Source organism: Mus caroli, unplaced genomic scaffold (genome assembly GCF_978045245.1).
Source record: "Mus caroli unplaced genomic scaffold, Mus_caroli_1 scaffold_5, whole genome shotgun sequence".
Taxonomy (NCBI): domain Eukaryota; kingdom Metazoa; phylum Chordata; class Mammalia; order Rodentia; family Muridae; genus Mus; species Mus caroli.
Window position 1 is genome coordinate 21,454,481 of NW_028227260.1, and position 27,868 is coordinate 21,482,348.

At 44.4% G+C, this 27,868-nt stretch overlaps 2 protein-coding genes and 1 non-coding gene across 4 annotated transcripts in view; 1 reads left to right on the top strand and 2 right to left on the bottom strand.

The window, feature by feature from the left end:
* Nucleotides 1–621: 621 nt before the first annotated feature.
* On the bottom strand, nucleotides 622–693 carry Trnaa-cgc (transfer RNA alanine (anticodon CGC)). The gene has a single exon. It is a non-coding gene; the product is annotated as a tRNA-Ala (tRNA).
* A 2,803-nt stretch (nucleotides 694–3,496) lies between these two features.
* Nucleotides 3,497–10,314, top strand: Tsr2 (TSR2 ribosome maturation factor). 2 transcript variants are annotated; one of them, XM_085837968.1, is made up of 5 exons: nucleotides 3,497–3,604; nucleotides 3,777–3,867; nucleotides 7,836–7,927; nucleotides 9,011–9,196; nucleotides 9,378–10,314. In XM_085837968.1, the coding sequence occupies exons 1-5, from the start codon at nucleotides 3,521–3,523 to the stop codon at nucleotides 9,510–9,512; spliced, it is 588 nt and encodes a 195-aa protein (XP_085694094.1). In that variant the 5' UTR covers nucleotides 3,497–3,520; the 3' UTR covers nucleotides 9,513–10,314. The 2 variants fall into 2 exon arrangements, with proteins under 2 accessions (XP_085694094.1, XP_085694095.1); XM_085837969.1 differs by having other exon boundaries at nucleotides 9,011–9,187.
* Nucleotides 10,274–27,868, bottom strand: part of Fgd1 (FYVE, RhoGEF and PH domain containing 1) — a 43,450-nt gene continuing 25,855 nt past the window's right edge. The window contains exons 7-18 of the mRNA XM_021153177.3: nucleotides 27,170–27,326; nucleotides 26,927–27,065; nucleotides 20,729–20,787; nucleotides 20,433–20,579; nucleotides 19,728–19,820; nucleotides 19,503–19,582; nucleotides 14,126–14,156; nucleotides 13,574–13,675; nucleotides 13,142–13,267; nucleotides 12,806–12,967; nucleotides 11,690–11,833; nucleotides 10,274–11,200 (exon numbers count right to left, since the gene is read on the bottom strand). Coding sequence (XP_021008836.1) covers nucleotides 10,895–11,200; nucleotides 11,690–11,833; nucleotides 12,806–12,967; nucleotides 13,142–13,267; nucleotides 13,574–13,675; nucleotides 14,126–14,156; nucleotides 19,503–19,582; nucleotides 19,728–19,820; nucleotides 20,433–20,579; nucleotides 20,729–20,787; nucleotides 26,927–27,065; nucleotides 27,170–27,326 — 1,546 coding nt within the window. The 3' untranslated portion in view covers nucleotides 10,274–10,894. The remainder of the gene's footprint in view (nucleotides 11,201–11,689; nucleotides 11,834–12,805; nucleotides 12,968–13,141; nucleotides 13,268–13,573; nucleotides 13,676–14,125; nucleotides 14,157–19,502; nucleotides 19,583–19,727; nucleotides 19,821–20,432; nucleotides 20,580–20,728; nucleotides 20,788–26,926; nucleotides 27,066–27,169; nucleotides 27,327–27,868) is intronic.

Below are 27,868 nucleotides of genomic sequence, written 5' to 3' on the forward strand. Positions count from 1 at the left end.
TCTTCCTTCCTTTCTTTGTGACAGTCTCATGTAGATCGGGTGGGCCTCAAACTCATTACACAGCTATGTAGCTGAGAGTGGCCTTGATCCTCTTGCCTCTGCCTCTGAGGCCTGGGTGCTGAGATGCCATGAATGTATCTCATGCCTCAGTTTGACACTTTAAGAACATTTGTAGTTAGTTGTATGTGTATCTGTACATGTGCACACACAGACATTGCATATGGCATGTGTAGAGGGGAGGGGACAATTGGCTCTAGTTGTTTTCTCTCTCCATTCTATGGACCCCCAGGATCAAACTCAGATAGTCAGGCTTGGTGGCAAGTGACTTTACTCACTGAGCTATCTGGTCAGGACCTTACATGTAGTCTCCCCTCCCCTAAGTCCACCCAGATAATCCTCTCTCACCTGCCCAACTCTATGCCCTTTCTTTTTCTTTTTTTCTTTTTCTTTTTGAGACAGGGTTTCTCTGTATAGCCCTGGCTGTCCTGGAACTCACTTTGCCACCATGCCCAGCAAAATGTACAAGTGAAAATCTTTTTATTGAGAAATGTAATTGAGGAAAATATGTAATAAAAATATTAAAAATTAAAAAAAAGAATGAAAAACAGATTTATGGCTGCTTGAAGATGCAGGGGATTGAACCCGGGACCTCACACATGCGAAGCATGTGCTCTACCTCTGAGCTACATCCCCCAGCCCTCTATACCCTTTCTTTCTCTCCATATAGAAGACAAACAGGCAAATAAAATAGAATTAGAAAATAAAAATAGCTGGGTGGTAGTGGCACACGCCTTTAATCCCAGCACTCGGGAGGCAGAGGCAGGAGGATTTCTGAGTTCGAGGCCAGCCTGGTCTACAGAGTGAGTTCCAGGTCAGCCAGGGCTACACAGAGAAACCCTGTCTCGGGGGAAAAAAAAAACAGAAAATAAAAACAAAGAAAAAGCTTGGGAAACACATAGACACACAGACACACAAAACAAAACCCACAAACCACAAAATCAGAAACTGTAGTATACAAGCAAAAGGCCAGTAAGACAAAAAAAAAAAAAAAAAAAAAAAAAAAAAAAAAGCCCAAACAAAGCAACACCAGACGAAGTCTACAAAAATAACACTGAGTCCAGTTTTTGTTGGCTATCTACTGCTGCGTGTGGAGCCTGCCTGCAAGAGTGGTTTGTATCCCCAGTGAGAAAACTAGTTTTTCCCCTTTTCAAGCAGTTAACTGGAGGTACCTTCCGGATTAAGGATGGGGGCTTGCATCTACCTCCCTTCTAAGCATGGGAGCCACATGTGGTTTACACTGCTGCAGGCCCTGTGCATGCTGCCACAGTCTCTGTGAGTTCCTGTGTGCCTCAGTCCTATTGCATTTAGAAGACCTTATTTCCTTCATGTCGTCCATCTCTTCTGGCCCTTACAATCTTTTCCCCCTTCTCCTCTGTGGGATTCTGAAGAGAGCTTTCATGAACACATTCCATTTAAGACTGAGTATTCCAAAGCTTCTCACTCTCAATACATTATGGGTCTCTATGTTGGTTCCCGTCTACTGCAAGAGGAAGCTTCTCTGATGGTGGCTGAAAGAGGCACTGATCTACGGGTAAGGAGACTGTCATTAGGTGTCATTTTATTGCTGTGTGTTCCTTTAGCAGAACAAATGCTTCCTTTCCTAAGTGTTCCTTTTTCTAAATGCTTATAGAGCTTAATGTGTTCTCTAAACGCTTGTAGTTAAATCTCATTAACTTTGCTTATCATATATCATAATGATCATAACAATCAGATAACACTGGATGATCATAGCACAATGCTGGCTCATCCTGAACCTCTTTCCTGCAGTGTAATCAAGGGCCTGGCTTTACCTGAAGGAGGACAGAACTCCTCAGACTGCTGAGGGCAGTGGTGGGCTGTATCTCCCCCCACAGGCTCTTTCTAAATATTTACAGCTCAAACATGTGTCCCCTAAGTACTTCAGCTACAACACATAAAATTTTGGTATGCTATATTTTTAAGGTTCATTTCATAGTGTTTTCCAATTTCCCTTTGTTTTTGTCCTTTGACCTATTTCCACAAAATAGAGTCCATAAGCTTACACAAATTTATGGATTGCACATGTTTCTTTCTCTTACTAATTTCTAATTTTGCTTTGCAGTCTTTCTTTTTTTTTTTTTTTCTTTTGTGGTCTGGGGATGAAACTCCAGGCCCCCAGTATGCTGGCAAGGTAGATAGAAACATGATCAGCCCTTAGTCCTTTAAAACCTACTAAGCTCTGTTGTGTGGAATACTACATGGTGTGTCTTGGAGAATGTTCTTGTGAACTTCAGAAAAATCTATATTCTGTGCTAAGTGTGGTGGTGTGTGATTAGTCCTAGAATTTAGGAGAGTGTGGTAAGAGTCCAATACCAGACATGACTACACAGTGGAAACTGAAGTTCCTAGAGAAAAGAACAGGTACATCTGTATGGAAGGTTCTATAGGACCAAATGACCGAGCTTTGTGGTTGGGGTGAGTAAAAATGTTACAGGTGAGAGACAAATGGCCTTGAACTACTTTTAATCCCATTGAAAACAATTCCTTGTCTTCCCTTGAATCTGAACTAAAAATCTCGTGATTATCAAAACTTTTCAAATACATACTTAGCAGTGAGCATCTATGAATCCAAAAGCTAAGAATGTCATCAGATAGTATCTGAAACCTAAGCAGAAATGTCCTCATCCCACTACCTGTAGTCTCTATCAGTAGATTTAGTAAATGCTTTGACTTATGACTTTCTTCGTTCTGTAACTACTAAAATGTCATTTGACCACTTCCACAAAAGAAAATAACTCTCTGGACAACCTGAATCCTGGACATGGTCACTCATATTTGACTCAAGAATGAATTGTTGGAGCTGGAGAGATGGATGAGCGGTTAAGAGCACTGACTGCTCTTCCTAGAGGTCCTGAGCTGAATTCAAATCCCAGAAACCACATGGTGGCTCAAAACCATCTGCAATTGGATCCGATGCCCTCTTCTGAGGTGTCTCTGAAGACAGTGACAGTGTACTCACATATATAAAATAATTCTTTTTTAAAAATTAAAATTACATTTATTTATTGTGTGTGGAAGTGCCTGTGCCTGTGAATGCCGTGTGACACATGTGGAGGTGAGGGGAAATTGCAGAAATCGGTTCTTTAGTTCCATCCTGTAGGGCTCAGGGACTGAACTCAGTTCTTCAGGCTTGGAGGCAATTGCCTTTATCTGCCTAGCCTCGCAAATGTAGGTTCTCTCGCCCTCACTATTCTTTTCTCCTTTCCTCTTTATTTCAGCTATGCTTCCTAAGTACTCTGCTCCAGGTTCACCTTTAATTATTAGGATTTACTGTGGTAAGTGGTAGCATCTACCACTGACTGCGTTTCCCACTGTTCTGGTCTTGCTGCCAGCCACATCGGCAGAAAATTAAACCAAGTTCTGAGAATCGGCTTTTGGCTCCTTTTGCCTGGTGAGGTCGCCCTAGCGATTGGGCTGCCTGGGAACCACGTGATCTAAACGGATGATGGCGGGCGCCGCGGAAGACGTGCGGGTGCTCTTCGGAGCTGCCGTCCGAGCTGCGCTGGAGGCTTGGCCTGCTTTACAGGTAAGTGAGGTCTTGGCGGGGGTCACGATTAGGGCTGAGACAAAATAGAAGTTGTCCAGGCGAGGCGCCAGAGCCATGGCTGGGCGGTGTAAGCGGCAGACTCCCAGGCTCCGGCAGGCCACGCCGTTCTGGTTTCCATGCTGTCATGGTTGGCTTGGGCCTGTGTTCACAGATCGCTGTGGAGAATGGCTTCGGGGGCGTGCACAGCCAGGAGAAGGCCGAGTGGCTAGGGGGTGCAGTGGAGGATTACTTCATCGCCAATGGTGAGTGAATGTGAGGTGTTGCTGTCTGTCGCAGTGTGGCGTGGCGGAGCCTCGACATAGAAAGCCCGCGTTTGATGAATGAATCGTGACTTTGAGATCAGAATTGTGTCTTTAGAGTGCCTTAGAGGCAATGACACTCAAATGCTATTATGCTGGAGAACACATTTTTGCCTTCCAGAGAGTCATTTTCCTAGTTTCTAAAATGGTTATGGAAAGATCCGACGAAAAGAACTATTCGAGTCATATCTTGTAACTTAAAATTGCTGGATGGGGGGTGGGGGACAGCTCCGTGGACAAAGGCCAGCAAGCATAACAGTCCGAATTTGATAGCTGGAACAACATGGAAGGAGAGAACTGGTACACGCTTAAGGTGTCCTCTGATTCTCCCTACACAAGTAAATATAATTTTAAAATTGTTGGGTGAGGAGTGTAGCCCAGTGGAACAGCACTTTCCTAGTCTGCTCATGTCCCTGGGCTCCAACCCTGGTGCCACCAAAACTAAAAGCAGTACCTCTGGTAAATAAAAGGCATCCAGGCCCTGTGGTGCAGGCATGTACTCTCATATTCCTGATGCAAAAGGACCTCAAGTTCAAATTCACCACAACCTTGTCTCATAATAAAAATAATATAAAGACTTGGAGATACAGCTCAATGGAAGTGCTTGCTTACTACACACATGTGAGGCTCTACACTACTCATACTACCACAAATGAATAAATGAATGAATGAAGCAAATATTATAGTGTTATTAAATTCATATCCAAGGCCTAGCATATGGGCCATGTTTGTGATTCTAGCACCAGGGAGACTGAGACAGGGGAATTGCTCTACGTTTCAAGCTTCACATCCCCAAATTGTCCTTATGATAAAAGAAGGGGCTGGAGAAATGTTCAGCTGTTAAAAGTGCCTCCTGCTCTTCCTAACCTGAGTTGGGTTCTCAGCTCACAACCACCTGTAACTCCAGCGCCAGAGGATCCAAAATGTTCCTCATCTGTACACATGTGCATGCATATACATGTAATTAACAAATAAGTAACACAGGGCTGGAAGGATGGCTCAGCAGTTAAGAGCATTTGTTCTTGCATCAGACCTCCGTTCCGTTCCCAGCACCTACATGGTGTCTCACAGTTATCTATGATTCCAGTTCCAGGGGATCTGATACCATCTTCTGTCCTTATCTGGGCACCAGGTACACACATAGTGCACAGGCAATCAAAACAACATACACATGAAATAAATACAACAAAAATCCTCTTTCAAAATATTTTAGTATGTCATAAAAATTAAGCATTTTTCACTTTTAGTATTAAATTTCACAATCTGGAATTTATTTATTTATTTATTTAGTATTTTCGAGACAGGGTTTCTCTGTGTAGCCCTGGCTGTCCTGGAACTCACTCTGTAGACCAGGCTAGCCTTGAACTCAGAAATCCTCCTGCCTCTGCCTCCCGAGTGCTGGGATTAAAGGCACCACGCCTGGCACAATCTGGAATTTTAAAAGTCTTAGTATGTCTCATTTGTGAGCAGCCACAGTCTAAGTGCTTGTGCTTGGTAACCACATGCTGCTGCTTCTACACAAAAGTTCTACACTTCCATTTTGTCTTTGTGGGGTACAAAAGAACAAGAGGACTTAGAATATTGCATGCTGTGTGTTTTTTTTTAAACTCTTCATTAATATCCTAGCTTTTTTAAAAGATTATTTTATTTGTATGAGTACACTGTTGCTGTCTTCAGACACACCAGAAGAGGACATCAGATCCCTTTACAGATGGTTGTGAGCCACCATGTGGTTGCTGGGAATTGAACTCAGGATCTTTGGAAGAGCAGTCAGTGCTTTTAACCACTGAGCCATCTCTCCAGCCCCCAATATCCTAGTTTTGAGGATGGTATTAGGCAGATTCACAGCTCAACATTTACAATCTAGTGAGTGATTTCGGGTAAGTAAATGAATAGTTAAAATACTGGGTGGTATGTGTTATGATAAAGAGGAGCTCAGATTTCTTCAGTTAACTGAGCCTGAGGAGAAGCCTTTTTGATTTGATTTTTGGGTTTTTTGTTTGTTTGTTTGTTTTGTTTTTGAGACAGGGTTTCTCTATGTAGCAGTGACTATTCTAGAACTCTTCTGTTGACCAGGCTGGCCTCAGACTCAGAGATCTACCTGTCTCTGTCTCCCAAGTGCTGAGATTAAAGGTGTGTGTGCCACCACTGGTCAGTAAGAAGCCTTCTTAAGAGTAGCGATTAGGGTGAGGCCTAAGGAGTAAAAAGGGGAAAACTAGGTAGAGATGATAAAGCATGTACTCAAAGGAGTTAAGTGTATTATATTAAGGGGATGGAAGAGTGGTAGAGAATGGTGTGTGTGTGTGTACAGAAGACACTGTGCTAAAGGGTAAGAGATAAAAGGCCTTCTGTGACTTTGCTTATAGAGATAGAAAGCCAGTGTCTGTAAAATTCAAGCTATAAAAGACTTGTCTCGTTAGATATTCAATGAAGAAAAAGTTTCTCCAGTCAAATTATAGAAGCTTTTTTCTTCCAGCTGCTATTTTATTCCTAGTAGTAGTAGTAATTGGAGACAGTATCTCCTTCTATAGCTCAGGCTGCCATGAAATTTATGTTCCACATGCCTCATTTTCCTGAGTGCAGGGTTATATAGATGTGTGCCATCAGTCCTGACTCTGTTTTCCATTAGCTTTTTATGGAGATCCTCCCGTAAAACTCAGGAAAATTGAGCTGGGAATGTAACACAATTGGTAGAGTATTTATCTAACATAAGAGGCCCAGTGTTCAGTCCCTAGAGCCACATTAACCAGGCATAGTGATTCATGCCTGTAATCTTAGCACTGGGAAGTGAAGGAAGGAGGATAATCAATTACCAGGTGGAATTCCAGGCTAACCCTGTATTATACAGTGAGTTTGATGCTAGCCTGGGCTACATACCTGTTATAAAAACAAAACCCTTGAAACTCAGCAAAATAGTTCCTAAAGGCAAGCTTCACAATAGGTGATAAAATTCATGAGCAGGTTCTAAGATAAGTAGTGTTTACTAGCTAGAAAATTCAGAAAGTAGTTAGTATAGAAAATAATGTCTATCGTAGGACAATGGCAATGGTCAGGGAAAAGAGAGTAGCCATGGAGGGGGTCTGGAAAAGAGATTTATGATGAGTGGCAGGGTAGATTAGAAGCCTTTCATTGGATAGATGAACCTTGGAGGGTGAGATGCTGGTTTGGAAGGCAGGATAATAAACCTGGCTTTGGATATGGGGACCTGTTTAACATCTGGACACATAATTAGCCTGAGTGGAAGACAAATTTTAAGGCTGTAAGATTTGAATGGTAGGTAAAAGTAGAAGTGTGGAAGAGCTATGTCTGGGAGAAGGCATATAGGGAAAAGAAAGCTAGTCTTTCATTTAGGAAAGGTAGTCCATTGGCCCAGAAGATAACTGAGCTCCAAAGTCTGAAGGCAGTATTGAGGTTATGATTTCATTTTTGAAAGTAGTGCATCCAGCAGAGGGTGTAGCTCAGTAGTTGTTTGGCCAGCATGTGCTTGACCCTGGGGTTGATCCCCAGCACCAAAAAGCAATGAAGTCCCGTGTCTGTTTCTTCTTACCCATTGCCCTTGAACCTCTGGACTCCCGTGTTAGTGGAGCCACAGTTGTGAAGGGTCTCCACATTTCAATACTTAAGCTGTGAAGTGATGCATATTAATATTAGGGATTTCATCTCCCTTGTGACAAGCACTGTGTAAATGAGTCCTCTCAACAGACCCTCCTGAAGGCTCTGAGAGGAGCAGCTAGCTCAAGGTCGCCTCTAGCTGAGGTTGGTTAGAATAGACAAGTAAAAGAGGGTGTTTCAGTGAACAAGGGGTCACTGGACCTTTACCTACTAACCAGATATAGCAGGCAGGTATTGAAGAATGGTCAGGGCTGATGAAGTTGGCCTTTGGTTAAAGGGTTCTGTCCTTTCCTATTTAGCTGACTTGGAGCTGGAAGAGATAGAAGATTTTCTTGGGGAGCTGATGACCACTGAGTTTGATACAGTTGTGGAAGATGGGAGTCTGCCCCAGGTGAGCTTATGGAGACAGCTGCCAGCCCCCCTGCCTGCTCTTTCTCCCTACTGTGTTGGGGACAAGGTTCTTGTGATCATTCTTTTCTTGAGGCGTAGACATTCCCTATTGCATTTTCAAACATTCCTTTATTTCTCTATTTAGATCATTCTCAACCAGTATTTTCCCCACACCCCACAAGCTGGGTTGGAGCAAATTCCATCCCTATTCTGATTAACACTGCTCACCCTGGTGAGATCATCTTTCATTTTGCATCTTCAGTCCCTTTTTTTTTTTTTGAGACAGTGTTTTACTCTCTAACATGAGTTGCCTGAAATGTACTGTGTAGCCCAGCCAACCTCAAATTCATAGCAGTCAGAGTGCCTCAGCTTCCTAAGTACTGGGATTATAGTTTGTGTACCACTTAATTCCAGTACCTTCCTTCTCTTCTAGGAGGCCCTCATTCAAGGCCTCACACCCTCACCCCAGCCCTTCCTTGAATTGTGGTTGCTTCAATGAACTTTGTGCTTGCTTGCTTGCTGTCTTTCTTTCTTTCTTCCTTCCTTCCTTTCTTTCTTTCGTTTTTCGAGACAGGGTTTCTCTGTGTAGCCCTGGCTGTCCTGGAACTCACTCTGTAGACCAGGCTGGCCTCAAACTCAGAAATCCTCCTGCCTCTGCCTCCCGAGTGCTGGGATTAAAGGCGTGCACCACCACGCCCGGCCTGCTTTATTTATTTTTGAGACACAGTCTTACTATGTATCCTTGGCTGTCCTAGAACTTGCCATGTAGACCAGGCTAGCCTTGATCTCAGAGATCTGTTTGCTTCTGCCTAGTGAGTGCTGGGATTAAAGATGTATCAGCACTTTCCAGCTGTTGTTTTATTGACAGTGTGTTACTATGAGGCCAAGCTGACCTCAAACACAAAATTCTCTTGCCTCTGAGGTCTCTCATTTATATGCATCCACCACTGTGCCCATCTGCTTGGATGAACTTAGGGAGAAAAGAGCCCTGAAAATTCCAAACCCCCTTCTCTGCTGTAAACAGGCTAGTTTTACGGTAGATTGTCTGAAAAAAATCTAAGGTGGTTGGCTATTTCCTTGGTAGGTGAGCCAGCAGCTACAGACCATGTTCCACCACTTCCAGAAGGGTGATGGGGCTGCTCTTCAGGAGATGACCTCTCAGATCAACCAAAAAAAGTGCAAAGTCACGGCTACCCCACTTACGACAGCCAAAGAAACTGATGTGGCTGAAGATGATGTGGACAGCGTGGAAGAAATGGAGGTGAAAGAGGTGCCTGTACTGAGGGGCGGTATTCCTAAATGTTTTCAATTTTCTAGCTAGATTCATAGGGAAGTGATGGCGGTTGTAGGTGGTGGTATTTTCAAGGATAGCTCACACGGTCATGGAAAACTTAGTAGTAGCAGAGTCTGGGTAATGTACTTAAGAGACTTCTCTTGTATCTTCCTTCCAGGTGACAGCTACTAATGATGGGGCCATAACTGACGAGGTCTGCCCACAGCCTCAACCCTCTGATCCAGACACCCAGACTATTAAGGAAGAGGATATAGTTGAAGACGGTTGGACCATTGTCCGGAGAAAGAAATGAGCAGGGCAGTACATGTTTTGGGCCCTCGAGTTTGTTAAATGTTATGAGACTTATAGGAGCTGTTTGGGGGGCTATACACCTCTGTTCTGGAAACCATAACCCTTCTTTGTTCCCCTGTCCTTCCCTTCAGGAGAAGGAAAGCCCTAGTTGTGGGGTTGATGGGACCTATTCCAGCCCCTTGAATCTTAGGGTACCATATGAGAGCTAAGAGCAGGTTTCCCAGCATAGTACCTCCTAGGTGCCATGAATATGAAGATGGCTGATAAGTGTGGATGTGGTTGTAGACCCGACTTGTGGAAAACTGGCAGGTACATTTGTGGAAAGGACCAGAATTCCACAGTGGTAGGCTGGCTGGATTGCCAATCCAGCCAGGATAAGCATACAGTTGGAAGAGAGAAAAGATGTAGACATCTCTACATTCCCCAATGTCCCCACCCTAGCCTCCCTCAGAACAACCCTCATCCTGCCCAGAATTTGCATCCTCCTGAGAATGCTCCCTGTTTGAATACCCTTGAGAGTTTGAAGGACTTGACTAAAATTGGTGAACTTGAGAAAGTTGGGCTGTTTTAAGTCCAGGGATGAGGCTTAAGACCTTAATAACATATAACATTTTCTTGTTTAATCCATGATTTAACCTTGGAATCAGCTTTCTGCAAGCTGAGCTTCAAAATTTGGCAAGAGAGTAGTTTCTGTACCCTCCCATCTCCTTTAGTAGCCTGGGACTTTGGACAAACGGACGGACCATAGCAGTGCTCTGAAAGTTACTGTATGCCTGAAATAAACTGTATTTTTCTTTAAAAAACAGTATCCATTGTCCTCCCCCCTCCCCCATTCCCGTCCTGCCCAGTGGCCCTGCCATGGATCTGGACGATAAAATACTGGATTGCTTTGGGGCTAGGTAGAAGCTATAAGCCATGGGAAAGGCAAGAAGGGTCTAGTCACCACCCCATGTAAAGTCATACATGTGAAGAAGACACTGGCTGAGGAGGAAAGGGTGGGTTGGGGTCCCAGGGTCAGTAGCAGAGCTGGCACTTGAATCCAGATCTCCTGCCTCTGGTCCTTTTGTGGGGAGCTGGGTGGAAGTAGGATCTGTGGGGTACTGGGAGGAAACTAATTCAAGTGAGCCTAGCAATTAGCTCCCGCCCTCCCTGGGGACAGGGATTTAAAAAATTAACATCAATGTAGGAATAGTTTGTTTTCTTTTTTAAAAAGCCCACCTTTTGTGAAAAGATGAATTAAAAAACCCAAGACCCAGCATTCGGGATTGAAAGTGCCCTTGATGGGAATTCAAGTATTGACTGCATTGGGAGTGGGCTGGAGCCCCCAATTGAACATGGGCAGCTGGAGTGTGGGGCAGAAACTCCCAGTTCCCCCCAAACCCTCTAGGTCTTGTCTCGGGTCTGGGAGGCTTCAGGAGGTTCAGCAGTGGCTCCTGAGGCTGCCACTGGTGTCTCCTCCATCTCCTTGTCCTCAGACAGTGTGGGCCCTGGGCAGAATGTGTCCCCACGGCCCGCCCTGCCGAGAACAGCCATCCAGCGCCGCTGCAGTTCTTCTGTCTCTGGGCTGAAGTACCAGCTTAGGTGGCTTTGTGTGATCTTGAAGACATGCCTCCTGTCTGGCCGCTCTCCTGCCTCAGGAGGTCCCACCTCAAAGCCAATGAGGGGCAGGCTGCGCTGGGCTTTCACATCCTGGAGAGGAGGAACAGAAAACTAGTGTCATCTAGGAGCTAGACAGTATCCTCTGCCCAGTCAAACTCTGCTCTGTTCTGCTGTTTCCCTCTGCTGAAGAACACTGATTTCACTGTAATGAACAGGAAGATGTCTGAACTGGGACTAGGCTATCTCCTCCCATGCCCAAATCAACTGCTAGTCTTCACTATTATAGATTCAGTTCTTTTTGGCTAGTTCCTCTATCTGCCTATTCTGTTCTACTTAAGTGTCAGACCTAGAGGTGCCTGTCTCTTCTACTGTTTTCTCCAGAAAGCCAGACTTCCCACCTCACCCTCATTTTCCCCATACCTTGGCCTCCAAACTCTTCTACCTACCTACTCTGTCACATAAGGATAGGGGTTTTAATTTTCCCCTTTGCTAGGCTCACCCTGTCCCCAAAGGACAAGGAGAGGGGCAGCCCAGCTTTGTCAGATGGCTGGAAAAAACCTGAAGGAGTAGGATGCACACCTGAGGGGCTCCATAGATGTACAGCACCAAGGGTTCATTCTCAGGAACCACAAACCACGCCTTGTGCCATCCTTTCCCACCCTTCTCCATGTAGTGCAGGAAGCTGCAGATGACGCTGTTCTCAGCAGCGACCGAGGCCTGTTTCTGTGATCAGAGACACAGGACAGGGAACATCAATGTTGATGGAAGGCTTTGCTCTTGGCTTTAACAGCCCCATAGTGTATGGACTATGTCTCAGACAACGGTAGTCAAGCTATGCAAATCATAGCTGAAATGATTTAGCCTTCATCATGGAGATAAACAAAGCAAGGCTTGGCTGCTGCTGACTCTTAACAAGTATAAGGGGTGTGCAGATCTCAGTGGGGACAGTGAAATGCTGGCCACTCTTCAGGCTAAGGGACATTCACAGCTAACCCTTTTTCATCTTTCATAACATACTCATTGCCTGCTCTGAGAAAGTCCTTCTAACGTAATGATTAATGGGATGAGTGGGTGGCTAACACCATCTGTCTCAATCCTAACAATAGATGAAAATGCAGGACTTGTGAGAAGAGCACAGAGGGTGTTTATGAGATTGAAATGAGCATAAACAAGGCATTTAAAATAGTTCTGGTACAGAGTAAGCTCCCTTACATTTGGGATACCATCACCCCAAATATGTGTATATTCATGGTCCTAAAAAGATAGGAGGATCAGTAGTAACAGTGGCAACTTCTGGGTAAAGGAATATGTCTTATTTTATGTTTCCTTATCCTATTTCATAATTTTAAAAATGCACTTGGTTCATTAAAAAGAAAAACCTATAGGCTAGCTTAGGCTATGCAGTGAGACTTTGTCTCAGATAAAATGATCCGTAGAAGTGTTTTTCTGGTTGTACAACTTAGCCAAATATCCTCTCTAGGTTTTAGTTTCTTCCTATGTAAACTAAGGGTAAGAGTTGAGCAGTTACTGTAAGAGTTAAGTGTGCAAAGTTCTGTAATAAAAAGTATCCTTTTAACCCGTACACTCATTTTCCTTGTCTCAAGTCTGGATTACCTGATTAATGAGTGCTTCCCCTGGGTCAGTAACTAGGGCATACTTTGAGGCTTGTGGTTAGGAACCCCAGCCAGCTCTTACCTCTAGGATGGACCTCCTGCGCTGGGGTGTATGCTGGCTACAGGCTGGACTGCTCCCAGGTGCTCCATGCAAGGCCACATAGCAATCAGTGCACACACGGTTGGAACGATTGTTGTCATAGATGAGTCGGGCTCGGAACTCAGAGCATTTCCCACAAACCACCTGGGGCAGCAAGTGGGCACGAACAGCTTGATTGCCTCTGGCTTCTCTTCAGTGTATCAACTACCAAAGCCAACTTGCAGCCTCCTCCTTCTTGGAGGGTACCCCATCAGAAGTGGGCCTTTAGGTTGTCAGCCTGTCCCCACCTTAGCTCTGCCCCTGCCTCCCAACACTCACATGCCCACAGGCCTTGCAGTGGTGCCTGCGTTTGGTGATGGAATTGAAGGGCTCCTGGCAGCGCATGCACATGGTGACTTCCTTTTCCCGGATAGGCGTAGGTGCCCTCTTCCCAAGATCCACGTTCTAGGGGGAGGGTTAGGGCCCAGGTTAGAGACAGCTCCTCAGTCCAGTCCAGCCAGCCCACCTTGCCTCTGCTTTGCTACTTAAATCATCATGGGGTTGGGGAGAGCATACTATTATTGGAGGTAAGTCACTTCACTTTCTGCGGTGCAATCTGTAGCGCTACTAGCAGAAGCTGGCTTCTGGGGGCCTGTCTGCACTGCCTCTCTAGTCCCTATTTTCTGGGAAAAGGAAAAGATCATCTCAAGAAGAAGGTGGGAACATGGAGCTTCAAGGAGATCCCAGTACTGAGGAAAGTAGGACTCTTACTGGAGAGTTAGGGGGAGTATCTTCATCATCCCTGTTTGTTGAGTTCAACAGTTTGAAAGTCTCCAGGGTCTGTTCATGCTTCAGGAGGGTGGAATTGATGGCCTGGTGAAGAGGTGTGAGAAATGAGGGGTCAGATCACTCCACGACAACCTATCTCTGCCCTCACCACACCTTCCTATGCCTTAGCCTGGAGTTCTAGACCCAGGTCTGTCCCTGCTACACATGACTGGGAAAATCCCTCCCTAAATCCAGGTCTATGACTGGTAACTATCAAATGTGGGAAAGGGGAGTGGTGGATGGAAAACCTCAGAAGGCCCTCCTGGCTGCTGGCTGCGTGCAAGCTTTTACAAAGCTTGGTTCAGAGGAGCTGACTTCCTAAAAGAATGTTTCTATCTAATCTCAGGACTTCAGCTTGCTTATCTGTAAGAGGGTGATAATAGCATCTGTACAAAGCTGATGCCCAGGCCTGTTCTGCTTATTTTATTTATTATCAGCCCCTAAGAAACCTGTTAATACCCTTCCAGACCCCTACCACAAAGCCTTGGGTGTTACCTGGACCCAGTCTTTCTTCTCCTCCTCAGTCCTTGCAGGGGAGAAAAGAAAGGTGTTGAGTTAGGCAGGCCAATAAAACACAATCTGAATGGTATTTTAAGAGTTACAGGACCTAGGCGTCACTACACTTTTCCACTTTATGTAACCTTGAACAAGTCACATAACCTACGTTTATTCAATGTCTTCCAGATCAAGGAGCTCATGGTACACTATAGGAGACTGACAGGGACAGTATGACAGAATCAGTGCTGGCCTGGCTCTAGAGGGAATGAAGACTGAGGAGTCCAGAGAAGGGGACCTGCCTCAGCCTATGTTTGAGTGGGACTTTTAAGAAAGGTTTCCAAAGGGAGGTGCTAGGCCTCAGAAAGATAAAGGTGAAGTGTGTCTAAGAGTATGGAACATACATGAAACTATATCCAACTGCTAACCTGTCAACTTTGTAAAAGGAGGCAGTATTTTTTTTTATTTCATGAAGATGGGCTTACCTGTGTTCTAAGCAACACTGAGATGATTATGTAATGTGCCCAGCATGCTGTCTACTATAACTCCTACTCTAACTTCCTTTTGCTCTTCTTTGCTTCTTCTAGAGAACCCTTCTAGAACCCTTTTAGTAAAAAATTTATTATATACAAGTACACTGTAGCTATTTTCAGAGAGCATCAGATCTCATTGCAGATGGTTGTGAGCCACCATGTGGTTGCTGGGATTTGAACTCAGGACCTCTGGAAGAGCAGCCAGTGTTCTTAACCACTGAGCCATCTCTCCAGCCCCTCTAGAACCCTTGTGTTCTCCAAGCCCTCTGTCCTGGTGCAAACTTGTCAACCACCCCTAGGAATAGGACCCCTAACTTTGCTATCTCCCATCTAGACTCTCATTTTCCTTCTACATCTATATTCTAAGATTCAAATGTATTTTTCTAATATGAGTTCTGACTGCATCATTAGGACCACTATGTGAAAAGTAAGAATGTGAAACAAGTTACGATGTTGAGCCACTATTTAGGGATGTGGGGATGCAAGTTAGTGGCTGAATGCTTACCTAGCATACAAAGTCCTTCTCCAGTACTTGCAGCATAACATGCACATGCACTAATGCATGTTCATTGTAATCAAATGTTTGTCAAACCTCACCTGTGGTATACCTAAGACCTATGCATTTCACTATGCCGACTATGCCAAGAGAAGGGTTTGGCAGTGACTGAAACAAGTACCTAAACTCTGGGTAATGATTTTCTACTAATGCTAGACTCTAAAGGAGGGTTATGTATGGTAAGGCTTTCCTCATTTTGCAATGTATTTAGAAGTCATTGAAAAGCCTCAGTGGTAAAGGACATGTAATCTTGCAAAGTTCAGTTCCTAATACCCACACTGTGTACCTCAGACCTCCAATTCCAAGGCAATCCAATGCATCTGATTTCTTCAGGAAACTGCACTTGCAGTGTGCAAACCCATACACAGATACACACTCATATACATAATGTCATTGGATATTCAGTTTTCTCGGCACCATCTGCTAAAGAAGCTGTCTTTTCTACAATGTATGATTTTAACATCTTTGTCAAAAATCAAGTGGCTAAGTAAAGCATGGTGACATATCTGTAAACCTGGCACTTAGGAAGTAGAGACAGGATCAGGAGTTCAAGGCTGTCCAGTGCTACATAAGACTCCATCTCAAAACCCCCAAAACTAAACAAATTAGTTGTCTATGGCTGTGTGTGTGTGTGTTGTGTGTTTATTTTTAGGCCCTATATATCCCATCAATCTACATGTCTGTTTTTGTGCCAGCACCATGTTACTTAATTATTATGGCTCTGTAATATATGCTGAAATCAAGCATGAAGATAATTCAAATATTGACCCAGCTCCTAGGGGTGTGTGTGTGTGTGTGTGTGAAAGATTAGTCAGCATACCACAGAATTTACATGCCCATCTATCTTTACTGCAACACTAGTCACAATAGCCATTATGTAGTCAGCCCTAGGTTCTCAACTGGCAATTAGATAAAATGTGTATGAGTATGAATGTGAATGTATATGTGAATTATGGAGTTTTTCATGAACCCATAAAGAATAAAATGTCATTTGCCAGAAAATGGATGCAACTACAGATGATTATATTAAGTGAAATAAGCCAGATGCAGAAAAACATGTATTATGTGTTTGATATCATTTCTGGAGTCTAGATTTTACATATATATACAAAATCATTTTTATATGTGTCACCGAAGTAGAAGCAAGACTGTTAGGGGGAAGAAGCAAACGGGGTTCTAGATAGAAAGTATGGTCAAAGTACAGGATATACATACTTGTATGAAAAATGTCTTGCCAGGTGTGGTGGCACACACCTTTAATCCCAGGACTCAAGAGTCAGAGGCAGGGGGATCACTGAGTTCAAGGCCAGCATAGTCTCTACAAAGTGAGTTCCAGGCCAGCCAGAGCTACACAGAGAAATCCTGTCTTTAAAATCAAAAACAAATGAACAACCTATCATTATGAACAATGGACATATACCAATAAAAAGGGTAAAGCCACTGGATTGGTGGGTGGCTAAAAGCATAGACATGTGATAAGCTAAACACAGCAAGCAGCACATTAACCCTTGTATATTCTAAATGTTGGTTCATTAGTGCTCACTGTAATTCTTTCTAGTTTTCTATACTTTGGAAAAGGTTCATAAAAATATGGCAGCAGGTACTAGGAAACAGCACAGTGATTAAAACATTTGCTGTGTAAGTGAAGACCTGAGCTCAGACCATAATACCCACACGAAAGCTAGAAATTGTGGCAAATATCTATAAGCCCAGCAACGAGATGAGGTTTGTTCTGACTATAGTCGTTAAAAATATATTTTTCAACTTGTCATTTCTTGGCTGTGAACAAGTGTTACTCTTGACTTTTAAGAATTATGGTGGAATTTGTGGCCATTCAAAAGGTATATAAGGATGAAATTCATATTTGTTAGTCCCACTTACTCATGAGAGTAAGTCAGGAGGACCATTTGAACTCAGGAGTTCCAAGGATGGCCTGGGGAAAAATGTCGCAAACCAAACCAAAAAAAAATGTCAATAGGTGTCTTGTGTGTGGAAGAAGAGAAGTTCTGGGGATGGGACCCAAGTCTTCTGGATGGTAGGCGAGTTCTCTGCTTCTATCTGTATTATTGGATCTTAATCACTGGATCGAAGTCCTGGTGTACATTAAATCACCTGAGGAGCTTGGTTGGCAATACTTGCAGGCCAATTAAATCGGAATCTTTGGGGATGAAGCCCAGGCATCCGGATTTTTGTAAAGTTCTCAGCTGATTCCATAAATTGCCAAGAGAAGAACCAGCTAAGCTATATTGAAGATTACGGATGCTTATACTGTTTGGGTTTGGTTTGGTTTGGTTTTTTGTATATTTAAAATTAACCTTGTCCAGACAAGGTCTCATGTTCTATCTCAGTCTTGCCTTGAATTTTCTGGCAATCTCCCTGCCCCGGCCTCTCAAATGGTGGGATTACAGGCAGAAATCAACACACCAGAAATTTCTCATTAAAAGATTTTTAGAGGCTAGAGCTCACTCAGCAATTAAGAACGCTTGCTATTCTTCTAGAAGATCCTGATTCAATTCTCTGCACCCACTTCACAACCATATCCAACTCTAGTTCCAGGGTATCTGATACCATCTTCTGGCATCCTTGTATGTACATATTGCCAGACATGCATGCAAGCAAGACACCCATAAACATTCAAACATTTTTAATAAATAAACAATTAATTTAAAAAATAACTAGTGGAGTCAGATGTGGTGGTGCGTGCCTTTAATCCCAGCACTCTGGAGGCAAAGGCAAGCGGTTCTCTGTGAGTTTGAGGCTAGCCTGTTCTGCATAAGCAAGGTATAGGCCTGCCAGGGCTTCATAGTAAGACCCTGCCTCAAGAAAAAAATGTAATTGGCTGGAGATGGCTCATGAGAGGACTCAAGGTCAGTTCTCACAACCCATGTCCTGCTGTTGTAATTCTAGCTCCAATGGGCCTGTTGTTTCTTACAGACTCCAAAGTCACCTGTCATATGCATATACCCCTGCACAGATACATGCATACACATAATTTACAAAATAAACGTTTAAATAAAAAAGTTAACACTAGGAAGACTTAAGCCAAGAGGATTATTTTGAGTTCAAGTCCAACCTGAGCTAATTACAGACAATAAATATGATTGCAAAGTCATCTCTCCATGCCATCCTATTGAGACTAGGAAGAAATCAAACACTGCCTGGAGGGCCCCTCTGTACCCAGCACTCTTCTGATAATCCCCATCTCTAAGCAGATGCCATGCCTTTATGGCTTTGTGTCTTTCCTAGATGGTCCTGTTTTCTGTCTTGCTGGGCCTATTGTTCCTCCCTGCTGCTTGTATCAGTGCAGGCCTCAGGGAGGTTCTCTTGGTCTCCCAGAACTTCAAAGGCCAACCACTAGGCTTGGTGTTATTGTTTTGCTTTGTTTTTTGAGGCAGGGTTTCTCTGTGTAGCTTTATTTATCTTGGAACTCCCTCTGTAGACCAGGCCGGCTTCAAACTCAGAGAGATCTTCCTGCTCCTGCCTCCCAAGGGATTAAAGGCATGTGCCATCACTGCCCGGCCCAACTACTAGGTTGCTTAACTCTTCTCCCTTCTGCCTCCATGAAATCATCAGTCACCCCTCACTTCCAAGTAGCCTATCAGAAAAAGATATGTACTGATGTGCACTCAGTACTTTGAGGCCCTGATCAGGACCTTGTTAGACACCTTTACTCAGAGTCTCAGAAAGTAGTATGGACAGTGGTTAGGAACCCATGTGCCAAGCTGACGAAGCCTAAGCTCTAATTTCAGCTCTAATCCTGCTGGCTGGAACTAGGAAAGGTGCCTCAATTTCTTCAGCTTTAAAATGGACTGATGGTAGCCATGTGTGGTGGTAGGCATTGGTGATGTTATTCATGATAGTGGTAAGTAACCCACTCTTCCCTGCATTTTGGAGTTTGTTCATTCTCCAAAATGCTTTTGTGACTGACATACCACCTTTTCCCATACCATGTATGTGTCATCATCAGAATCACCCACACACACATAGCTGAGGAGCAAGGCCATATCTTTTGGGGAAAGTTGTTCACTCTTTCTCTGGCTTGGAATGCCTCAGCATATCTGAAGTAAAGAATGAGTTGGGCTGGGCAGTGTTGGTGCACACCTTTCATCCCTGCCCTTGGGAGGCAGAGGCAGGTGAATTTCTGAGTTTGAGGCCAGTCTGGTCTACAGAGTGAGTTCCAGGATAGCCAGAGCTTCACAGAGAAACCCTGTCTCGAAAAACAAACAAACAAACAAACAAACAAACAAAAAGGGTGAGTTGGAGGGAAGGCATAGGCAAGGACAGGTACCTGGCCTGCAGTTCGAGAGAGCGCTGCTTTCCTGACACCAGGAAGGTCCGAGGCATGTTGAGGTTGGAGCTCTCCTTTAGCTAAAAGGAGGAGGGAAGGATCATGATGAGGCCTATACACTCTATAGGGTCCTACACATATGTACACATAGACTGGGGACAGAGTAGGCAATTTCCTCCCAATACCAATGCCCCACTCCACATCTCCATTTCTCACGGTGCTTACCTCCATGCCATCTACATCAATGCGTGCCCGCACGCTAAACTTCTGGCCAAGGAGCCGCAGCCTGGGCACGCAGTAAAGGAGACGGTCGTTGAACTAGAAGGAGAAGATTTGAGATGCATGTACAGGGGCTTAGTGTGGATGGTGAGTCTCCTCACCCTCAAACTACTGCTAAGGATGCAAGGCAATAAATGGATGAAAGATACATCAAATTGTCAGCAGTGGTAGCACAAGGCTTTAATGCCAGCACTCGAGTGGCAGAGGCAGGCAGATCTCTGAGTTTGAGGCCAGTCTGATCTACAGAGCGAGTTCCAGGACAGCCAAGGCTACGCAGAAAATCTCTCTCTCTCTCTCTCTCTCTCTCTCTCTCTCTCTCTCTCTCTCTCTCAAACAAACACACAAACGCACACACACACACACACACATACACACACAAAGCTATTTCAAACTGGATTCAGCAATGAGGAAAGAGCAAGGAAATGACAAGGAAATGTCATGGGAGTCACTTCCTAGTTGGTAACCTTAGCCAACTCATATCTAAATTGTAGTTACATAATGTACAAAAGCAAAAATTATTTCTAGCTAACATAGTGCAAATACAATGAATGCTGGAGGAAATGACAGCTGGCTAGAAGTCTATTCTCGAATGACTGCCAGGTTATCTATGTCCCAAGGGCATGCCCACCCATAAGCACGCCTGGCACTTACTAATATGAGGTATCGATCTTGAGTGGTCCCATTCTTTGCTGACAGCTTAAGGATATGACCTTCCTTTATGAGCTCTTTGGTGGGACTGACAATGTCCTCCTCACCTCCTAGCAGCTCATACACCTTCAGCAGCTTGTGCATTCGTTCCTGGCAGGGAGTGAAAGGTAAAGATTGGGGTGGACAATACCTCCCCTTAAATGTCGTCAAGTCACAAGCCCCACCCCACACACCAGTCCTAGGACAGAGCTACCATAGAGGGATGGCCAAGGAAGGACAGGACTAGAAGGGCCACTTACCATTTTCCGGATGGCAGCATTAGAGTGTTCTGCTGCTGTGGCTATCAGCTCCAAAGACTCTATGGCACAGAGAAGTAAGATCAGATGGGAGTCATACAGAAAGGAAGCTCTGCAGGACATCTCTATTCCATGAGTATCTCCTTTTGGCCTAACTACACTTTCCACCTCCCAGCAGATGCCAGCCTCAAAAGATGTTCATGACAACATCATTTCAAATCAGAAACTGCCTGGATTAACAACACAGTAGCAGAAATATGGGATAGCCAATAAAATGTAAGCTTGGTAAAATGATTATGACAATTAACTGGCAGGAAACATGGTCATGTTTAGACAGTTGTTTCTGGCTAGTGGGACTATGGATAGATTTATTTTGTTGTTGTTGTTTTGTTTTAGAGACAGAATCCTTCTATATTCCCCTGGGTGATCTCAAAATTCTGGGCTCAAATCAAATGAACAGCAGCAGCAACAAAAGATTAAAAGTAAAGAGGGGCTAGTGAGATGGCTCAGTGGATAAGAGCACCGACTGCTCTTCTGAAGGTCATGAGTTCAAATCCCAGCAACCACATGGTGGCTCACAACCATCCATAATGAGATCTGATGCCCTTTTCTGGAGTGTCTGAAGACAGCTACAGTGTACTTACATATAATAAATAAATAAATCTTAAAAAAAAAAGTAAAGAGGGCTGGAGATGCTCAGTTGGTGAAATGTCTGTCTAGCATGTGTAAGGCCCTGGGGTCCATCCCTAGCACCATAGAAACCCCAGCTCTCAAGAGGTAGAGATGGTAGGATCAGAAATTCAAGGTCATTCTTAGGTACACAGCCAGTTCAAGGTCAGCCTATGATATGTAAGCCCCTATCCCAAATACACACACATAAAAAAAATGAAGACACCCTGTCTCGAAAAAAAAAAAAAAATGAAGACGATGATGATAAAGATAAGGCAGTAGTAGCAAAGAGGAATTGTGGAAATGTGGCTTCGTGGTAGAGCACTTGTGTTTTATGTTAGAGGCCTTGCATTCAATTCGAGTACACCAGGAAGGGAAGAAGGAAAAAACTCTATTGTTTGTCTTCCGAGTTCTGACTATACACACTTGTTCTATGCACAAATACACTTTCCTTGCAGTGTTTTTTTATTAACATTGTCAAACCTAAAACAAAAATGTTCAACCATAGGAGCTCAGTTACAGAATTTACAGCACACACATATAATAAAAATATCAATCTTTAACAATGATACTTATTTAGGGTTTTTGATAATATGGGAAATGTTCAGAGTGTCTTAGGAAAAGGATACAAATTTGAATATATACAATGATCTAATTCTTGCTTACACACACATCTAAAAACCATATGCTTAAACATTTATCATGGGGCTCAGGTCACAGGTGGCGTTTCTTACCCCCCACATCTGTCTTCTTTTCTGTCATTCCCACACTTCCTACAGTGACCAGTGTCATAATGAAAAAAAAAAATGAAGTAAGTCTCCATAAAAGTTCACATGTTAAACCATCCCTGCCTCTGCCTCCAGTCCAGCTGCAGCTTCATGGTTCCCATTTGACACAGTAGAGTCCCTCCTCAGAACTTATGCCTGTACTGGAGAATTACATGTCCACATGGATGGCAAAGGAGGCCCTGTTTCCTAAGATGAGCACATTCTGGGACTAAAGAGGATCCGTGGCCACTGCTCCAGCTCAGGTCTCCATATGCCTTTCAGTGCTGGGCCTTTCTCCAACTCCCCTTAAGCCCTGGCAGCCAGAAGGAGCTTTCTTGCACACAGCTTACTGTTTCCCCTCTGTTTAAATCTGTCAATGTTTCACTCTGCCAGCACATCAAAGACCCAGCTCTTTTGTCTAGCATTCAAAGCCCTTGGTGACAGGCTTCAATTGACCGTTGTGGCTTCCTTCATATGCACCTCCCTAAACATGCCCTGTCTTGCTTCATTTGGCCAACTGCCATCCAGTCTTCTGGATTCGGCTTAACATGTCTAGAAGCCTTCCCTAAGCTCCAAGGATGAGTTAGGACACTGTCCTTGCTCCTTCTGCCTCACTAGTCATACTGCATGCTCTTCACTCACTGCATCTGAATCCTTCAGTACACAAGAAGTCTCCGAGGAAGGGGCTCAGTTCCCACTAGCTTCCTCAGGGATCCCAAACAGATGCTTAGTATAAATTAGCCTCTCTAATTCAGAACCTCAGAAGACTTGCCAAGTGGTGCTGTCGTATCTTTAATCTCAGCACTCAGGAGGCAGAGACAGGCAGTTCTCTGACTTCGAGACCAGCTGCTAGTTTAAGACAGCCAGGAATACAGAGAGAAACCTTGTCCTGTAAAACCAACCAACCAACAACAACAACAACAAAACAAAACCAAGCCAAAGGCTCAGGTGGTTATCTACCTAGAAGGTGGCATTGCTTTTTCTCCTATAGATGCTGCATCTTTCACACCCCAGTAGAGCCCAAAGGGGCAAGAAAACTGGTGAGTTGGGGGTACATACACTTAGGCCTGAAAATATGGCTGGGCTCAGACTGGAAGCTGTGTTTGCTGTCAGGACCTGTCTAGTGATGTACCATGCAGGAAACAGATGGACATTTCTGGGAATCCCAGGATATGTTGAGAGTTTGTTGTGGGGATGTTAGCCTTAAGTTAGAAGCTTTAGTGGGGCCTAAGCTGGCCTTGGCAGTCTGGAGTCTCAGTCTAGAGTTCAGCCTTGGGCTAAGTGTAGGTAGGTAGCTGCAGGCAGCAGTCCCAAGAAGGCAGTTTGGGGACTGAGTCCAGGCTTTGGAGCTTAGTCTGTAGGTGAGTCAGTCAGCAGAACCAGAAAGATGATTCAGTGGGGCTCGGCTTAAGGATTTTACTTTGAGTCATAAAATATAGGGATCTCGGCATCGGATCTTGAGCTGGGTAGCTCAATGGGCAGATCTTAGCCGGCTCTCATTCGAGGTCCTCAGTCAAAGACTGAGGTAGGAAGCCAACCTACGAAGTTAATTTGTGTGGGTGGGGGTGTTCTCCTTTAGAGTCAATAAATGGAATGCTGAGATCTGTTCTAGAGACTCGGATATGGTTGAAGCTAGTACAAAACAGGAAACTGAAGTTAATAAACTCAACCTGCTGGCTAACTCAGTATGGATGACATTACCCAGAACATTTAGTCATCAAAAATAGCTAATGTTTATTGAGTCAAATGCCAGGTACACTGCTAAAAGTTTTAACTATTTTCTCATTTAGCCTCAAAACAATTCTATGAAGTAGACATTATCATTCCTATAGTAAGCTTATAAGAAAACCAAGCCTGAAGTTGGGCAGCTTTCTGGAAAACACACATGGTTTTATGCTGTATTGCTTGTTTTGGTTTGGGGTTTTTTATCTTTTTTTTTTTTTTTTTTTTTTTTGGTTTTTCAAGACAGGGTTTCTCTGTATAGCCCTGGCTGTCCTGGAACTCACTCTGTAGACCAGGCTGGCCTTGAACTCAGAAATTCACCTGCCTCTGCCTCCCAAGTGCTGAGATTAAAGGCATGTGCCACCACTGCACTGCCTGGCATTTTATCTTTCTTATTTTGTGTTTTCTAACACAGGGCTTCTCTATATAGCCCTAGCTATCCTAGAACTTGCTATGTGGACCAGGCTAGCCCCAACACAAAGATTTCCATCTGCCTCTGCCTCCCAAATGCTGGGATCAAAGATGTGTGTCACCACGCCCAGCTGGGTTTAGGATTGTTTTACTTGAAGTACTAGAGATTTAACATGGGGCCTCACACATACCAGGCAAGTACTCTCCCACTAACATGCCTACCCCTGCTTTTTTCCTTATTTATTTGCCCAGGTTGGCCTTGGATTTGACTTGTAGCCCAGGTAGCCAATCCTCCTGCCTTGGCCTCCAGATTAATTAAAATTACAGACACAGTACATGGCACTTTCTTCAGATTTAAGTTTTATGCCTTACGCTGGCCCCTCAATGGGGCTCTCATTTGGGAGAGGAACATGGTACTTAATATGTAGCTGTTTCTCTGCAGAATTTAAGTCACCAAATTTCCTGGAATTTTTAGCTCTTTTCAAAGTCCAGGCTGGGGAGCAAAGTGCCCTTAGGTAAAGGGTTTGGGGAGTATGTACAGCACAGTATACAACTGTTTGCTCCCCATTCCTGTGGCTTGTAGACTTTCTCTGTTTCTCCACTCTTTTGGGCTGCTTCTTCATCTCCTTTGCTGACCTCACCTTCCCGAGCTTTTAATGCGTCCTTCCGTTTTCCTTTCCGTTTAGATTCACTCCCTTTGCTAAATGCCACTTGCTCCATGGCTTTAAATACTAAACTGTGTACCAGTGGTACTTAAATTCCTCCCTGTAATTCTAGCCTCATCTAAGTATCTAAAGTGACAGCTCCGTTGTGTGTATGGGTAAGTGCCCAAGGAGCCCAGAAGACAGCATCTGTTCCCTCTGGAGTACAACAGGGAGTTGTGAGCTGTCTGGATGTGAGAGATAGCAACAGAACTTGGGGTTCTCTGGAAAAACAGTATGTGCTCTTTTTTTTTCTGAGACAGGGTTTCTCTGTGTAGCCCTGGCTGTCCTGGAACTCACTTTGTAGACCAGACTGGCCTCAAACTCAGAAATCTACCTGCCTCTGCCTCCCAAGTACTGGGACTAAAGGCATACGCCACCACAGTCTAGCCAGTATGTGCTCCTACCCACAGAGCTATCTCTCTAGCCCCAAGAACCATCATTCTTGACTCTCCCAATCTCAGCATCTGTGGTATCCTAGTGCTACTTTCAAATAGAATCTATCCGGAATGGAACCATTTCTCATCTCCTCTGCTCCTACCATCTTCATCCAAGCCACCTTTTTGACACTTTACTGCATTACCAAAATGACCCCACCTTCCCCCAGATTTTCTGACTCCTTCTCATATCTTCAGCCAATCCTAACCATGACCTTCTCGTGACTATCCACTACACTCAGAATACACCTCATCTCGGCCTCCAAAGCTTTGCTCCTCCAACCCTCTTTTCTATCATTCTGCCCTCCCTTAACTCAGGTCATACTGGCCTTCTTGCTGTCACAGAGATACATCGACCTCTATCAGCTTGCCCATCTCCCCCTGCTTTGGGGATTCTACATTTACAACTGTAGCTGCCTAGAGCTTTCCCCTCCCTTTTGCCTATGGCAACTTTCTTGTTATTCAGGTTTTGGTTTAGCCATCTTCCCTGCATAGAAGTCACTGGCTGAAAGTAGACTATCCAGTCACCCTTACATCACTCCCCTACGTCTCCAAGTCACACTTTTAGCATCCTGCAAATATGTTCCTGTGGATTTATCACACTTGTTTATGGGCTCTCTCCAACTAGAACACACACTCCCTGAGTCAAGGACCTCATCTATTTTGCTCAGTTCCCTGAGGTAGGCACAAGCACTTGCCTGTTATGTTAGCGATGAATAAATGACAATATGAGTTCAAGGAAGAACAAGTGGGCTAGACTCAAGAGCTGCACCCGAGGCCTGGCCTGATACAGATGAGGTAAATATGGAAGGAATCTAAACCAACTACTTTTCTAGTGATTCAGTAAATGAAGAATCAGTCCGAGGAGGAGGTATCTCAGCCTATAGATCCAAACCTGAGAGGCATAAAATACGGGAACAAGTCTGATCACACTTGAAATTCTTTAGGGAGGTTCATTCTTGGGAGTAGCCAATAGACCTGGAGTAGAGCTCTAATTCTAGAGGGTGGGAAAGTAGAAGTCTGACTATATGGGGCTTTGACTTGGGAGCTCACCTATGGAGAATTAATAAAATGGGCTTGGCCTGAAGGATTCAAGCTAGGCTCTGAGCCTGGAGGCTCAGGCTCTGGAGGGTTAGGCTCTCTTTCATTCCCAACTTCACTGAGAGATGAATCTTGGGTTCAGCCTAATAAAAGCATGGTTTCCTAAAGACAATCAGACTAAGCATACCTCTTAGACTGTACAGTTCCAGTCCGAAGTTCCTAACTGGGTTCTTTCTGGGTCATGAATGCAGAGTAATGAACTTGGAGGTTCATCCTGAAATCTCAACACAGAGCCTCAATATAGGCCCTTCAGTTTAGAGATCCTATTTGGAGATTTTAATCATTCAACATTAGCAGACCAACCCTGTGAGTGAAATCTAGAGCCCTGACTCAGAAGTCTGGCTAGAGGTACCAGTTCGGGGAAGTAGGGAGGGCCTAGGGGCACACACTCACTCTGGGCATCCTTGCTGTCCGGGGAGCCATGAGGCAGCTTTAACAGATAGTCCTTGAGAAGAAGTTCATAGCGGGGGATGCGCTGCACGGGCTCCAGCATGTGGTGCTGCAAGGTCAGGTTACCACAGGCTTCCTCCTTCTGTGACAGAAGCAGAAAAGCTCAGGTCGAGCTAAAGGCCTTCCCCAGGTCCTTGTAGACTTTTCCTCCTCCTGAAGCATGGTTCATCCAGTCTCACTTCTTACCTGTACTTCATGGATGATGACTTTAAACTGGGTAGAGCGCTCTGTCCATGTGTTGACCAGCTCTACAGCCCGGTCGAAGTTTTTCACATACTCGCCATACATCTTGAGGAAGGGTGCCAACTTCTGAAGGATGTCACCAATGCGTGGGTAGCGGTCCCTAGAGTAGAAGCAGGGGCTGACATGGTCTCCAGCCTCAGGAAGAAAGCCATTTTTCAACTGGTTTCCTTTTTAGGAAATGCTTCTTATGCTATAGGCCAATTAGGCTGAGGGACTCAGTTTGAGCTGAGGCTGTAGGCTGTGAAACCCTAGCCTAACTCTCTCCTGCTTAAGAACCAGAAACATTACCATCCTGGAACACCCGCTCTTGCCATACCGTAAAGGCTATTCATATACTGATCATTGATTCTTGCCCAGCCTTTGTTGGGTAGTGCCAGAGATACAGTACTGAGCCATACTCAGTCAATTCCTGTGAGCTTTACCATCTTGGAGGGTAGGAAAAGTAACCAAGTCTTGCTGCACGCTCACTGTCTACAGTGTGATGTGAGAGACAAAGCAGACTTCAGGTCACAGGATGGTAAAGGAGATTTAGGAAATGGGCTTTATGCTAGCCCTCTGCAGTCACAGTTTTGTAAAAGAGGCATACTTTATCCCGAGAATGTAGGGAACATTGGGACAATTTTAAGCAGGTAATGCCATGGC